This window comes from Dendrobium catenatum, unplaced genomic scaffold (genome assembly GCF_001605985.2).
Source record: "Dendrobium catenatum unplaced genomic scaffold, ASM160598v2 original_scaffold_105874, whole genome shotgun sequence".
NCBI classification, from domain to species: domain Eukaryota; kingdom Viridiplantae; phylum Streptophyta; class Magnoliopsida; order Asparagales; family Orchidaceae; genus Dendrobium; species Dendrobium catenatum.
Genome location: NW_021424310.1, coordinates 136,336 through 148,704, shown reverse-complemented (window position 1 = coordinate 148,704; position 12,369 = coordinate 136,336). Strand labels below are relative to the sequence as shown.

The 12,369-nt window shown below is 31.4% G+C and overlaps 1 protein-coding gene and 1 non-coding gene across 2 annotated transcripts in view; both read left to right on the top strand.

The window, feature by feature from the left end:
• Window positions 1-3,743, top strand: part of LOC110100169 (probable serine/threonine-protein phosphatase 2A regulatory subunit B'' subunit TON2) — a 67,503-nt gene extending 63,760 nt beyond the window's left edge. The window contains exon 11 of the mRNA XM_028692029.1: window positions 3,099-3,743. Within this exon, the coding sequence (XP_028547862.1) occupies window positions 3,099-3,333 (235 nt within the window). The 3' untranslated portion in view covers window positions 3,334-3,743. The remainder of the gene's footprint in view (window positions 1-3,098) is intronic.
• LOC114578649 lies at window positions 992-1,107 on the top strand. The gene has a single exon (XR_003699640.1). It is a non-coding gene; the product is annotated as a small nucleolar RNA snoR104 (small nucleolar RNA).
• Window positions 3,744-12,369: the final 8,626 nt, after the last annotated feature.

The window sequence follows — 12,369 nt, the reverse complement described above, 5'->3', positions numbered from 1 at the left end:
TCTCTCTCTCTCTCTCCTCTCTCTCTCTCTCTATATATATATATAATAATATATATAGTATATATATTTTTTTTTTTTTTCTTCCTTTTTTATCCTTTGGCATTTAGCTCTTTTTATATCTGATTAACAAGAAGGTTATTTCCTCATTTCCTTCGTTTAACTATTATTTATTTTGTGTAGAACATCTGTTTGAAAAGGGTTTTTATTTGTTAACAGTTGAGAATGCTTGGAAATTGGCTTTTCCAAAATTATGCTGTGATGTATCTAAAATTTGGGGTAAATTTTAGATGAACGTGTTTAGACATATTGCTAATTTCAGTTCTTCTTTGTAGTCTTAGTGCATCCGCTTTTTTTTGTTGGTTTGGTTTATGGGTCATATTAAAATGGAAGAGAAAGGAATCGAAGAGGAAACGCCCGATATATCTTCCAACATTTAAATTTGTAAGTTTCCTACTTGCGAGTAATTTAAGTAAGCTCTGCAAGTTTCAGGTTACAAGACGAAGAGATCTGAATGAACTCATTAATCTTTCGGTCTTCTATAAGCCCCTAATTTTTATGGAGTTATTTGCAGTGTTCTACTATTCTTACTTTGATGAATGTAAAACTATTATTAATCTGACTGTTGACCTGTATACATGAGCCAAAAAGAAAAACAAATTTCTCGTACTGTATAATGACAAGCTAACACCTTTTTTTATCCTTTGGCATTTAGCTCTTTTTATATCTGATTAACAAGAAGGTTATTCCTCATTTCCTTCTGTTTAACTATTATTTATTTTTGTTAGAAACATCTGTTGAAAGGGTTTTATTGTTAACAGTTGAAGATGCTTGAAATTGCTTTCCAAAATTATGCTGTGATGTATCTAAAATTTGGGTAAATTTTGAGATGACGTGTTAGACATATTGCTAATTCCAGTTCCTTTTTAGTCTTAGTGCATGCCGCTTTTTTTGTTGGTTTGGTTTATGGGTCATATAAAATGGAAGAGAAGAAGGGGAATATCCAGAAGCAAGGGAAAGCCCGATATAATCTTCCAACATTAAATTTGTAATTTCCTACTTGCAGTAATTTAAGTAAGCTCTGCAAGTTTCAGGTTACAAGACAAGAGATCTGAATGGAACTCATAATTCTTTCGGTCTTCTATAAGCCCCTAATTTTATGGATGTTTATTTGCAGTGTTCTACTATTCTTACTTGATGAATGAATGAACTAATTAACTGACCAAGGTAATTCACGGTCGTGCATCTCAGACCATTATTTTTAAACTAATTTCTCTAATGCCCTGCAAAAATAATAACATTTCTCAAATGGATTCAGCAATGAGTGCCTGAAATGCCTATATATTGAAAATTCCATTTAAAAAAATGAAACATACAAAAGATTTGCTCCTTACATAGTCTGAAGCAGCTTATTTTTAGTTGTCTACATATTTCACGGTGATCAAATTGCTCTTAATTCAAAAGATAAAATTAAGAGCAGATATACATTTTTTTGCATATGTTAGTTGATAAAATTAAAGAGTGGCTTGAAAAATACATTAAACACTTGAAGACTCTAAAGCTCTGAACAAGCACAAGAAATTGAGAGCAGTAGAACTTGATTTCATCTTTTGTGCACCAAAACTACCCATATGATCCATAGATGAAAGGAAGCACCCAACCAAAGAATGCATCATGGAGCCAAGGTCCCTTCTAAAGCATTTAGTGATTCTTTTTTTGTTAAGTTTAAGTAAATCCATCCTTGTCAGCTGACTCAGTAGGCATAGGGGCGACGAACACTGATAGGAAGATGTGACACTATAGACTCACTGGCAAAATTAACCTCCAAATGAGGTAGGTGACGCTCCATTGACATTTTCATCATTCCTTAGATCCTTGGAATCCACTTTTCCAAAGATCAGATGGTCAATTGCTAGATCATCATCCACTTCTTTATCCATGATTACATTAACCTTAACTAAAGCAAAATTCACAACATCATAATTAATAGAGATATGTAAAACATTCAACCATCAGGCTTATACTGTAAATAGAGATAAGTAAAACATTTTGATCTTCATTATACTTCTTCCTTTCAATAATTATGTTTTCCTGTAAAAGCAAATTCTATAATCAATCAATGAAATGAGTACAATTTGATGCAATTTTGAAGGACTGCAATTAGATAAAGCATAATCCAAAATCCATAACCCAAGATTACATGATGGTAAAGGAGAAAGTATCCTTCAGAGGAATGAGGAGTGGCTTGATGAACTCATAATTTAAGAATGCCAAAGTTGTTAGGTAATTTATTGCGTCTTGTTTTTAAGTCTTGTAAATCTTAACGAAGGTAGAAATACTTTTTTCTGATTCTTTTCACTATCTTTCAACAATCATTTTTTTTTTCAAAATAAATTTTGGAGTTCTTTTTGAAAAGAGTCCCAAAAGATAATTACATAGAAAATATATAAAGCAAACTGCAAAACAAATGATAGCATGACAATAAAGAGAAGAGTATCTATCTAAGGATGAAGAGTAGCTCCATAGAGATTTTTAAAGCAAAAATATTTTTATAATTAGTCAATAAAATTAGTACAACATGAATAGTTATAAAGAACTATAATATGATAAAGTTGAAATCAAAATACGCAATCAAAGATAACCTGATAACAAAGATAAACTTTTTGAGAATTAGCTTCAAAAAGGGGTCTAAGCTGATCTTATTTAATATGTGGCTTTCAAAAATCTTGCTTTTATTTTTTAAAGAGTACATTTTTTCAGCTTTACCTTGAATTTGTTTTTCAGACTGCTACCACAATCTTGTTTAGCTATAATTTTTTTTGCTGATTTTTTAGAAATTTTTATGATAGAAACAGCTTTTTATAATGAAATCTTCTATAGTGTGGTAAATGTAAGAAGGTTTTCCTGGTTCCTTAAAAGGAAAAAAATTTTAATGCCTCTAACAATTTAAATAAAAAAAAAATCTAATGATAGAGCTGCAACCCCACCCCAAACAAATTCTAAATTTATTCTTAATTGTGGCTTTGGTAGCTAACCTTTCCTTCATATCTACAGAGAAGTGCATCATTGTAAGCTAATTTTCTCTTCATTCCATGCTTTAGGGATGTTCATCAGAAATGGATGGACGGTGGAAACTATGAACTATGTATTGAAGATGTAAGGGATGAAATCTGGGACATGGTCAAACCAGCTGACCCCCTTAGGATAACTCTTGCTGATCTCCTTTCCTGCAAGCAAGGTGGCACTGTTGCAAGCATGCTTATTGATGTTAGAGGATTCTGGGCTCATGATAATAGAGAGAATCTCCTGCAGGAAGAAGAGGAGCCTGAGGAGTAGTAGTTCATTTCTTTCTGAAAATGTCTTTTTATCAATCTTGCCTGAAATGTTAGTACAGGAAACCAAAATCCAATACTAGAACTCTTTTTAAGTTGCAGGTTGTTCTAAGTTCCAAATTTAGCGAAAAAATTCTTGAAGATTTTCAAGAGCAATTTGCTAGTGTATTTTAAGTTTCGTTTGGGACAGCATTTTTACTACTTCTTAAAGTAACTTTTTAATAGAATTTTAAAATTTTTATACTAGAAAGCTTCCTTAAGAAGCAGTAAGAAAGTCATCTCAAACGAAACTTTAGTCTCAAGTATTGTGATTTTTGCTTTGCATTCACTGTATTTGTAGTGTATTTATGTAATGGAAATTGGGTTTTCTATTTGTAGTGCTGTGAGTTTGAATGTTCTGTTTTTCTTCATCTATATCATTCGTTTATATATCTAATGTGGATTGGATCAATAACTTGCAGGAAGAAAGTTGACAATTTGGTTGAGTGAAACAGTGAGAAATCATATTTAAAATTTTATATGTAAAAAGAGCTATAAGTTGCCTATGAGAATGACTTGAAAGGGCTTCCTAATTTATATGGGTTCTCCTATTTAAAGAGTTTGCTATGATCTATCTTATAAATTATTGATAAGTGACAAATTAAAATATGATTGTATGCTATTGCTTCGTGAGTTCAATGACCATGCATAGGATGAACAAGACTTTTCAAGGGTGATTGGAATGTGTGCGCTTTGATGCATGGCAAGTGAATGATTATTTGGGTTGTGGTTCATGTGAACTTGCATTTGCTTCCCTTTTTGTTGTACCAATATGAATTTGCTATTTAATTTGAGATGAAGGTTTTGTTTGGGGCAGCTTTGATCACTGTTAGTTAAAAAAAAAAAATTGTATGAAAAAGTTGTTTTAGAAAGCAGTAAGAAAATTGTTTCAAATGGTGTTAGCCTAATAAGATTGAGCTTAGTAATCATTGATCCGAGGGTTGTTTTGATACTTTTGATGGGGGGGTTGTTCGGTATACTTGTAAAGTTGGATTCATGTAACATTTATTAGGACTTGAATCTTTTTATTGTTAATTCTTGGCCAATCATGAAAGGGGGAAGATATACAAGCCATAAAAGATCATCTCTTTATTTATTTATTTATTTTTAGGCATTTAAGTCAAATAAGATAAATTCACATATGCACAACTTCAGTCCAAAATCTCTTAGTTGATAGTCAAAGCTTTCAACCAATAAATCAAAGAGAATTGTGTGGTTCATCTTTTTCAACGGTAATTTAGAATATGAATGAATTTTGAAATAATTATTCTTTATGGTGATTGTTTATATATATGGGGAATACCTATATGACACCATTTGAATGGCTAAACCAGGTGATGGTGATTATTGGGCAGGCTATAATCAAAACGAAGGAATTATTGAGAGCATAAAGAGAATTCTAGTTAGGATGATCAGATGATTCTAGGTGGAAGTGGTGAGGCTACTCATATTGGTGAGTTTGAGAGAGTTGGTCCATGGAGAATGAAGTGGTGAAGTGATAGACAATTTTCTCTAGATCAAATCAATTAAATGTTCAGAAATTAATAAGTTTACTCTAAGACATACTCCCATCCCTAAGTAATGCAAACTTTCTTTAGGGATAAGATTGATTTGATTAATATTATGTGATATATCTATAGGAGTATAATTTGAATTTCATCATGCCTTGTGAGCAACCCTCACATTAATCATTAAGAAAAAGCACCTAAACTCACAGGCCACTCTTATCTCTCTCATCTCAAAGCAATTATGAAAATACCCTTTATTTACTTCAAAATGTTATTTTCTCATCTCCTTCTCTATCTTTCTCTCACTAAGTTACTTACATCCTGACCTATTTATATTCATAAATTTATGAGCTTAAATGCATAAAGCAATTTGCTTTATATATTACAATTATGATAAAAGAGAACTCCATTTTGAAAAAAACTCCCTTATGTTTAAATTATATTTATTTTCAATTTTTAATTCAAGTTTTAGTTTTGAAATCACAAGAAAGGGATATGATGAGTTTAAAATTTCAAAGTAAGAAATCAATTATTTAGAATTAGTCTTATTTAAAATTAAAGTATTTTTACAATTACTTTTAAAGATAAGTTTCCATATTGAATTGAAATTCTAAAAGTTTCAATTTTAAATGTAAAAAAGAAAGCATTTAAAATTTGAATATTTAAATTTTATTTATGTCTATATATTGTAATATCTACAAAATTGAAAGTTTATCATTACTAAGACATGAATGATTGTGATATCAAGTTAAATTTGAGTTAGCCAAACTTTCATTCCCATTAGTAAGTTTTGAATTGAGTTGAATGATCAATTTCAAACTAACTTCTGAGCTGATTGAAATTCGACCTTTTAATTTAAATATATACTTTCTAAAGTAGAACCAATGTTAGAGAATAAATATTTTTATTGTGATTATATCTCTAAATCCATCATCTTTACACCCAATGAAGCACAACCTCTAGGATATTAGGGTCACAACTCAACTCAATATGACCTATAGATAAGACATGACATATCATGTTGGATGATGACAGATCAAGCCTAATATATAAGTTTTGGAGGCTTTTTCATATTTTATTAATTTAAAATAGACTACAAAGCCACTAATTAACTTTAAACTGAACAAAAAGTAAACATCCACAAAGTTTTTCTTTCATTCATCTTTAAATGTATATACAACAAAATCTATATACAACAATATATGACTAAAGATCAAAACAGAGCAAAGAAATAAATAGCTATAATTGTACAAAAATCTATAAACCAAAAAGTACTTATACCTACTTAAGCATATCAAAACCTACAATCTCAAATACTCAACTAGTTCTTTATCGTTTCCTAACCTGAAACATAATGCAGAATAGGTGTGAGCCAATACAACTCAATAGGTTACATCATGGGCGGATCCACCCTAGTCTTAGGGTGGGCAAATGCCCACCCTCAAATTTTTTTAAAAAAATATTCATAGGAGATTTTTTGGAATATTTTGAGTATTTTAGGCATTTTGTCCCTCCTAAAAAATTTTTTTGTCCTAATTTTATCAATCCTATGCATTTTTTTCCATCCCTACAAAAAAAAAAATTTTTTGCCCACCCTGAAAAAAGAAGCTGGATCCGCCCCTGGGTTACATCCATTGATTATAATTTTCAAATTAACTTATTATACATTTAACTAATTAAAAATTGTTAATAAAAAACGTTATTTTACTGAGCAAAATATTACTTGCATATAAGTAAAATATAACAAACTTTGCATTAAATGTAAATAAACAAGTAAATCATATATCATACTAGAAAATAATATTTTTCTCTCAAGCCTTTGTACCTTCCATCAAAAAGAGAGATCAAAATTCTTTAAAAGTTATGACTAGCAAAGCTTAACACATATGAGATATTTAAAATTTTGAACCCTTATAACTCTCAATGCATTCAACACAACAAAACTTTCTCTATCAATCAAATCTCCATAGAATCACACAGTTCAAGTAGACAAGTGTAGATATAATTACATTGCAATAAAATAAATGTAAATAAACTAATTTCAAATTTCACATAATGCTTTGCAAGTAGACAACAAATTTAACAACTAAGTAGAATTTTATATTTTCACTAGATTATAAAGGATTGTTCATAAAAATATTGTGAAATTTTAATTGTACTATAATATTATTTTTTTTGGAATACAATTATTTTTTAATTTCCTAAAAATAACACACTTTTTCAAAGAACCTAACAAAAATTTTTCTTCAAAATACCTAAATATCTAAAACAATCATATCTATAACATTCTAAAGTTACATTATGAAAATTTAGCGGATACAAAGTTATCCTCGTTTTTACGCTATAAAATTATATTTTAAATAAATAAAAAATCTTAAAAATTTTGTATTTTTGAAAATTGAAATAGGCATAATGTAACTTACCTCGATTCAGATATCTTTTATAATTGGGCCTACATCAGAAAACGAATCGAAATTGCCCTGGACTAGCTTTCTCTCCCTCTCTTAATTGCAACCACCTAAGGGGGGAATTTATTAAAATGAGAAAATAGTGAATTTTGATTTTTTTTTTAATTAAAATTTGATCTTGTGCCACAGCGCTCTAGACAGCGCCACCACAATGCCGACCAACCAGAGAGCTTAGTGTCATACTACAGGAAAATTTGTCATTACCGTTGGACGTTCCGACGAAAATATTTACGTTGGTAAAACTAGCGGGTTTACCTGCAGAATACCCGCCGGTAACTTAACGGCGAAATGACTAGCGCAATTTTTGTCGCTGAAACACAAGCACATATTCCGCTGGACTTTTGTTGGTATTTTAAAGGTTTTCGGTGCATATTTCTGCCAGTAATTACCAGTGAAATTGTCGATGAATATTGCGCCAACTTACTTAAACTCGACGAAACGTTGCCGGCGCATTATCTGTCGGTAATATAACCGACAAATAATCTGCCAGAAAGACACTGGTACATGTACCATTTTGACCCGTCCGCCGTTTGACTTCTTATTTTTGTCCTGGTCGAACCATGTTCGCTTTCTTTCCCTCTCTCGCATTCGAGAGCTGCCCTGATGAACCCTCTTCACTCGTTGTTGAGAGCTGCCCCGACGTCGAGCATTTATTTCCCTCTCTTCGCTCGCGTTCGAGAGCTACCTCAACCGAACTGGAGAGCATTTCTTTCATGACATCCGAGAGCTACGTCTACTAAACCCTCACCGACTTCGCCAAAAGCTACCCCGAACGCCATCAGTAAGATAAGTTATTATCTCATTACATAGTGTTTGGATGTTCTCACTAGACATTTGTAAGTAAAGGTATCTTGGTGTATGCCTTTTGTTTTTTCGTATGAATGTTCTCACTAGACATTTTCAAGAGAATGAATCTTAGTGTATGGTTTTTCTTTCGTAATGGATGTTCTCTCTAGACATTTGTAAGAGAATGTATTTGTGTGTATGCTTTTACTTTTTTTTTGTTATAGATGTTCTCATTAGACATTTACAAGAAAATGTATATTGGTGTTTGCTCTTGGCTTTACTTATGGATATTCTCACTAGATATTTGCAAGAGAATATTGTACTTTGGTGTATGCTTTTTGCTGATGATATTGTTCTTGTAATTGATAATAATAAAGAGAGAGTTGAAGGTAAACTTGAATTATGTTAGTCAACCTTAGATTCTGAAGGCTTTTGCATAAATAGCTCTAAAATTTAATATTTGGAGTGTATTTTTAGTATTAATAGACCTAGTTGGGGGATTGTGACTTTGGGTGATAAAGTCATTAGTAAAAGTACACATATTTAATATATTTGATCTACTTATGGTGAAATAGATGGGTATATTATTTGTAGAATTCAAGTTGAAAGGTGGAAGTAGAAGAATGCATTGGGTGTTATTGTGTGGACGTAGAGGAATGCATTGGGCATACTTACTTCTAAACAGGATACAAAAATAGCATATATGTGAGAAGGTTGGAGTAGCTCCAGTGGAAGATAAGATTAGAGAGAGTCGCCTTGGATGGTTTGGTCACTTAAAACAAAGGCCTTCCGAGCAGGCTAAGACTCTTTGTATTTTTCTTTAATAAATATTACAATATTATCTAATATATCTATATTATATGTAGGTTATATTATGGATATCAAAACTCAAAGAAGTTGAATATATAATCTATTGACACAAGGATGAAAGATATTAACAGATGAGTTCATTAAATGAGTGAATTTTTTCATTCATACAAATTCTCAACTACCCAGCTTTATCTCAAATTGAAAGTTTTGTTGCCCATGTTCTAAACATAAAAATCAGGTGCACCTAAGCCCAGTTGACGTAACTATTGATTTATACCGTCGAGGTTTCATGCTAGAATATTGGTATTGAACTTCTCATTGTGAGTATGAACCACATTTTGATTATCGATGCAACCCGTCAACAAGTTATAATTAGCCGAAGAAGAAAATATCTGACATGATCGTGAGGACTTAGTTTATGATGAGAGTACAATTTGAATATTATACAGAAAAGTCACATAATAAAGAGGCATAATATTTTTATGATTTGTTGTATACTTCCCAAAAACCAATATGGAATGGGTGCACCACTCACTCAGAGTTATTCATTGATGTTAAAATGTTAAGCATCAAGGCAAAATATAATGTACTTCATGAATATTTTTAATCAATTCATTGGACTACTTAAGAAAACTAACCTGAGAGATAATATTATTCCTATAGATTTATATTAGACTAAGAAGTTAGTTTTCAAGCTTGATTTAACATACATAAAGATAGATTGTTGTGTTAATAGATATATGTTATTCTATAAAGATGATCATTCAAAAATTGCATGCACTTATTATAATACATTAAGATTTAAACAAAAATCTATCACAAAAAGACAGCTGAATGAAGTACCAGTCAGTAGGATATTTTATTTACCCATAATTCCTATATTATAATTATTATATGCATCCATGAGATCTGTTGCACATATGAGATGACATAATGAATATATTTTACAAGAAATTTTTATTACACATCAGTCAAAAGCAAAAACTTGAAAACACTTTAATCGTACACATCCCACCTTTGCCATAGAATAAAAAATATAAGATTGGGTTTATGCGTAGTGGTTTTACTCCACTTAGCCAGTCTACTTCACCTTACTCATACTGGCCCGTGATACTCACCCCATATAATCTTCAACTAGAGTTGTGTATGACAACTCCTTGCATGTTTCTGACGCTTATCACTCCAAGGCCACATAATCTAAAAGCAAAGATTGATGTATTCTTATAACCGTTAATTGATGATTTAAATTTATTATGGGAAGATGGAGTAAATACATATGATCTCCACCGAACAAAACTGTATTATGAGGGCAGTATTACTTTGGACCATTGGTGACTTTCCTACGTATGGCATGCTCTCAAGTTGGAGCACTTCTGAAAAATTAGCTTGTCCATATTATATGGAATATATAAAATCATTCATTTTAAAGCATGGAGGGAAGAACACTTGGTTCGATTGTCATCGTATGTTCTTACCCACAGGTCATCCATCCAGGTAAAATAAGAATGCTTTTGTTAAAAATAAAATGGTGATGTCACAGCCTCCTCCTATATTAAGTATTGAAGAAATATTTGATAGAGGTTGCATGTTAATTGAAACTGACGGTGATACGTGTGTACTAATTATATTTCAAACATACAAATAAAATTGAATAAATTTCTTTTACAATTAACATAATTTTCAGGTTTCATCTTTCAAAGCAACTAATACATAAAATACGAGATATTCTATGAAGCAGGCATGATGCTCCTTATATTTCTTGGAAGAAAGTTCTGAAAGAAGTACGGGACTTGTGGTTTAGAGAGTTTGAGGTTAGTTATTATATAAATATATTAAGCATTATATCTTATTTACATAAGCTAATACAAATATATATTCTTTATTATACTTTTTTAAATGCATAAAGATTTATTTTGCTGTCACAATATAATGATAAAATCAGAAAGAATTTTGAGAAGCGTGGGTCGACTCACATGTGAGACATGTTTATAGATATTATAAAGTCATGTGAGCGAGCACTCTGGATTGGTGAGAGTGTAGGGCTGAGTTGAACATTGCTTGGGTTAGCACATACTATAATAGGAGGAGGGATCAAAATAGACAGAACAAAGCTTCTGATGTTGGGGGCATGAATAGTTCCCTTCATATTGGGGTTCTGTTCCATATATTGAGCACACAAGACATTTTGGTAAGGAATTTTAAATTTTTTTAATAATTTACTTTAATATGAATGATAATATATATTTGTTACAAAAAAGGTATTGGGTAGAGAATCGATCCATGTTGAATTGTATAGTTATGCCCACAAGCGATAGGTGGACCATAAATGGGTTCATGAGCAAGGGAGGAGAGCCTATGTAAGTATATAAGTTTAATTTTTTATGTCATGTATAAATTGTTTAAATTTTTATTAACTTTTATAGGAGGAGTATACACGGCTTCGAGAGAGCCAGGCTGTAGTAGATGAAGGTTCTTCTAGTGGATCAACAAAATATTCTGACTATCTCTCTTGGTCGCAAGCGGTAGGAGGAATGTAGCACGACAGAGTATATAGTTTAGGCTCGCAAGCCTATGCATATAAGGGATAGATAATTGATAGCTCTAGCTTCACAGCAAATACCAGGAGTCTTTATATAGCCAATTGGTCTACCTTTGCAGTCGAGCTAAAGAAGATAAGAAAAGCATAATTTGAATGACACATACATATTCAGCAGTAGATGGAGATGCAGCACACTCAGGTGCAGTTGCAACAAACTCAAATGTTAGAGAAATACAAAATATGAGGGAGCAATTAAGTGAGTAGAATACAACATCAATAGTGGAGGAGAATGAATCAGAGTAGATTTTTATTTTAATGTTGTGGACATATATTATTATGTATTTGTAGATATATTTACTTATTTATTTTATGGACATATGTACTTCTTTATTATTAGATATTTGGTGATGTTTGTTGATGATATTATTCTTGTTTTTGTTATTGAGTGCATGCTTGGTGATGTTCTTGATTAGAGCTAGATGTTTGAATGTATATAACATCGCATTTTTTCTATGCAGGTTTGTGAAAATCAATTTTAGAAATCAGATGATTATTATTCTGTATACATTACAGATTTCCAACAGATTATCCACCGAAAACACTGCCGACAACACGATATGATGAAACTAAATCGTTGTTTTCGGTGTACCTTTATGCCAAAATTTATGGCGGTATATCCCCCGATTTTGTCTGTCGATAATCATGCGACGGTCACGGGTGGCATATTATCTATTGGTTGTTCCATCGTACAATATCCACCAGAAATACCGGCGGAAGAAATGCTAGAATTTTCCACTTTAAAAGATGTTGGTTTCTTAAATTTTGCACCAAAAAACTGTTAGAAAACGAAAATTTTTTCGATGGAAATGTTACACCGGTATAGATTTTCC